General features: G+C 40.9%; 2 protein-coding genes across 2 annotated transcripts in view; both read right to left on the reverse strand.

Moving 5' to 3' along the window:
- LOC108565847 overlaps positions 1-3,147 on the reverse strand; it is a 28,097-nt gene that overhangs the window by 2,704 nt on the left and 22,246 nt on the right. Inside the window, exon 2 of the mRNA XM_017925498.1 lies at positions 26-619. Within this exon, the coding sequence (XP_017780987.1) occupies positions 26-618 (593 nt within the window). The 5' untranslated portion in view covers position 619. The remainder of the gene's footprint in view (positions 1-25; positions 620-3,147) is intronic.
- Positions 1,980-3,037, reverse strand: LOC108565849 (RNA-binding protein 42-like). The gene has a single exon (XM_017925500.1). It carries the CDS (start codon positions 3,020-3,022, stop codon positions 2,255-2,257), a length of 768 nt encoding a protein of 255 aa, XP_017780989.1. The 5' UTR covers positions 3,023-3,037; the 3' UTR covers positions 1,980-2,254.

Genomic DNA, 3,147 nt, shown 5'->3' on the forward strand with positions numbered 1-3,147 from the left:
CTATAACAGCAATAAATTAAGTTACCGTTCAGAGGTCCTCTTGACGCCCTGTCCCTTCCTGAAACCGTAATCGTCGCATTTGACGGCGACATCTTTGTCGTAAGTGTAGGATGTAATTGCGCAACTTTCTGGTCCGTAACCATCGTACAAGAGGTTGGTGGTGCCCCTGTGTGTGTTGACGACCTCTGGGGAGCGCATCCGTTTAACGCTAGCATCCCTCTCCAACCTCTGCAGGATCTTTTGGTTTTGTTCACACGTGTATGTGTGGTGTAGCTGCTGCTGGTGCTGCTGTTTTCTGGGCTTCCTATCCAAGCTGAACTGACTGGCGTTGTCCAACCTCGACATGGATCCGAGGTTGCGGTTTGCGGCTACTATATTTTGCTCGCTACTGTATTTACCCCTATGCCTTTGGGGATATACGCATTTGCAGTGCATCTCAAACTCCTGCGGCGCTTGCTGTGATTGATAATTTGCATTGCTTTCTCGTCCACTTAGTCGACTATCATATTCGATGAGCAAGTCTTCGCTGTTACCATAATTGCCGCTTCTTACGTTCTCGTAGTATTCGTTATCGTTGGGAGGTGGAGGTGCGTTCGCTTGGGTGTATTTTGACATCATCCTGTAATATAACGTAAACGCTACATATTAGTTAATAATTGGAGGTATTCGACGACATTTAGGGGGGAGGAAATTGCGAGTGGATATAAAATGGAAGTCGAACGGCGGTGCACAAAGGGCGCACGCTGCGAGGGTGGAAAGCCGACCGACTACGAGCTTTAATATTTGCATTTAATGGGATACCAAACGTTTTTGAGTCGAAGCAGAAAATGTCAACTTTGTTGCACACATTTCCAGCTGCGGAACGGACATTAAACGGATTACAATTCAAAATGCGTCTGCTCACAAAGAAGCCTTTCGCCCTTGCAACCCGTAACATTCACTTGAAGGCAATAAATTCGCGGAAATAAATTTTATGCCGAAGCAAATTTCGTAAACGCAATCGACAAATTCGTTCAGAAATTTTAACGTCTTCGTCCTTCGCCTCCTACGTAATGTAGTCGGGGCTGCGAATGACGTTGATAGCGTCCTGTCTCCGAAATGATTAATTTCGGAAGTTATTAATTATCTTTAGGGCTGTTGCGTCAAACCGCAACACATTTTACTTGCAAAAGATAATTGCAAACGCCTTTTTGGATATCCTTGGATACAAATAACTTTGAAATTGCAGATTAAATGATAGTGTAAAGCATTCATATATACACATTTCCTATGAAATAGTCATTATTTAATAATACCTTTACATGAACTCCCAAGAATACATCAATTTGTATTATTTCAAGATTAATTCTAACAAATGCCACAATTATTATTTCTAAGAAAATATGGAGCGTCACACGCAGTTTCCCATATCAATTACCTAACTACATAAATATATTGATTCATAAATTGAATTAAATTGCTATTGTAATGTATTATTTAATTTATATGAATCTAGGTCATAATTACGCTACAACAAATATCTGTATTGCCGCAATAAATTTAAACTCTTTTCCTGATATTTATTGCTAAATAATGCATAGTTAAATCCGCAATATTATACAGCTTTTTAATTAGAACCTTAAGTTGGTAAAATTATCAAATACATACAACGCGAACTATTAGTATGTAATTTGTTAAATATATAGAAAAATATTATTGTTAGTTTTACGGAGCAACATTTTGGTATTTATTGGTTATAATGAAATCCATGTCTGGTGACATTATTTATTCTAAGGTATTTGCTCATTTATCATTGTATATTATGTTTTAATTATATTCTTAAGTTGGTACACTTGTAATCTGAATACCGCAGATTATAAACTTGCGAGTAGTTTTAAGAAAATGTTACATATTGAATTGAACTGTAGATATTTGATTTTTCGTATGAAACGTATGAAGGATTGAATATTCGTTTTAGTCGAGTTCTTATCTCCAGTCGCAGTGGATTCCTGTAGTGTTATCTCGAACATAAAGTGAAAAAAAAACGGGCGTGAGTGATAAGGAATTTCGATAGTAAGGCTGCAAACATATTGAAACATTCCATATCAGTGCGAGTTCTAGACACGTGCGTGCGATGTGTATAATAGTTTCACAGTTGGCAATTCGTTCATGTTTAAAATATGTACAGAATAGAAATAAATAAAACTAGGTGAATAGATGTGGGTAGAACCTTTATTAATTTCCAAATTAAACACATGAATGTATGATGGGGGGCCTATCCCAATTTCTGGAGCAGCTCCTGCTTCTCCTGCTCCTTCTTACGGACAACATCGAAACTGCGATTCCTCCAGCTGCTCTTCCTGAGCTTGATGGGTCTGCTGCCCACGTACTTACCGTTCATCTCGCGCATGGCCTTGGTGAAGTCGTCCGGCTGCTTGAAACTCACGAACCCGTAGCCCTTGCTCTTGTTGCTACGCTTATCCCTGATGACCTTTGCCTTCATAAAAGACGGATAGATTTTGAAGGTCCTAGTTAGGAGTTCGTCGGTCACGTCGTTTCCCAAATCGCCGCAGAAGATTCTGAAATCGTCATCGCTCCAATCGGCCAAAGAGTGGTCCTCCCATGTGTGACCTCCGGAACTACGCATGAGCTTCTTGTTGTTGGTGCGCGCCTTCTTTCCAGGTGCAAACGATTGCATGGCACTGCTGGCCTTTCCTTGGGAGATCGCAACGGAGGCATTGATTTTCTCGTTCTTAAGCTTCTTCAGCTTCTCCTGGACAGCACTATGAATCGCATCAAAATGTTGGGACGTAGATGCTTGCGGCTGATAATGCTGTTGCTGCTGCGGCTGCTGCTGCTGCTGCGAGATTTGAGGTGCAGCTGCAACGGCGGCTTTAGGCGTCGAATACCTAACACTTTTACCACTTAACACGGCAGGCTGTGCCTTCACATGCTGCGGCATTAACATCCCCGGATTGTTATACCCGGAGATCTCAGCCTCGAACCTACGCATCTCATCTTCGATGAAATTACCACGGTACATGTTGAGCTATCACTCGACAACACTCAACTGATGACTCGAAACTATTCTCACTCAGTGTATATACCAACAGAAAAAATCCAAACCATCACAAAATATTTTACAAGGGTGCAGAATTTAAAGTCCTT

This window comes from Nicrophorus vespilloides, unplaced genomic scaffold (assembly GCF_001412225.1).
Source record: "Nicrophorus vespilloides isolate i.1.1-1 unplaced genomic scaffold, Nicve_v1.0, whole genome shotgun sequence".
NCBI lineage: Eukaryota > Metazoa > Arthropoda > Insecta > Coleoptera > Silphidae > Nicrophorus > Nicrophorus vespilloides.

Coding starts and splice junctions, on each gene's coding strand:
- LOC108565849 (XM_017925500.1), bottom strand. CDS start 3,022: ATGTACCGTGGTAATTTCATCGAAGATGAGATGCGTAGGTTCGAGGCT.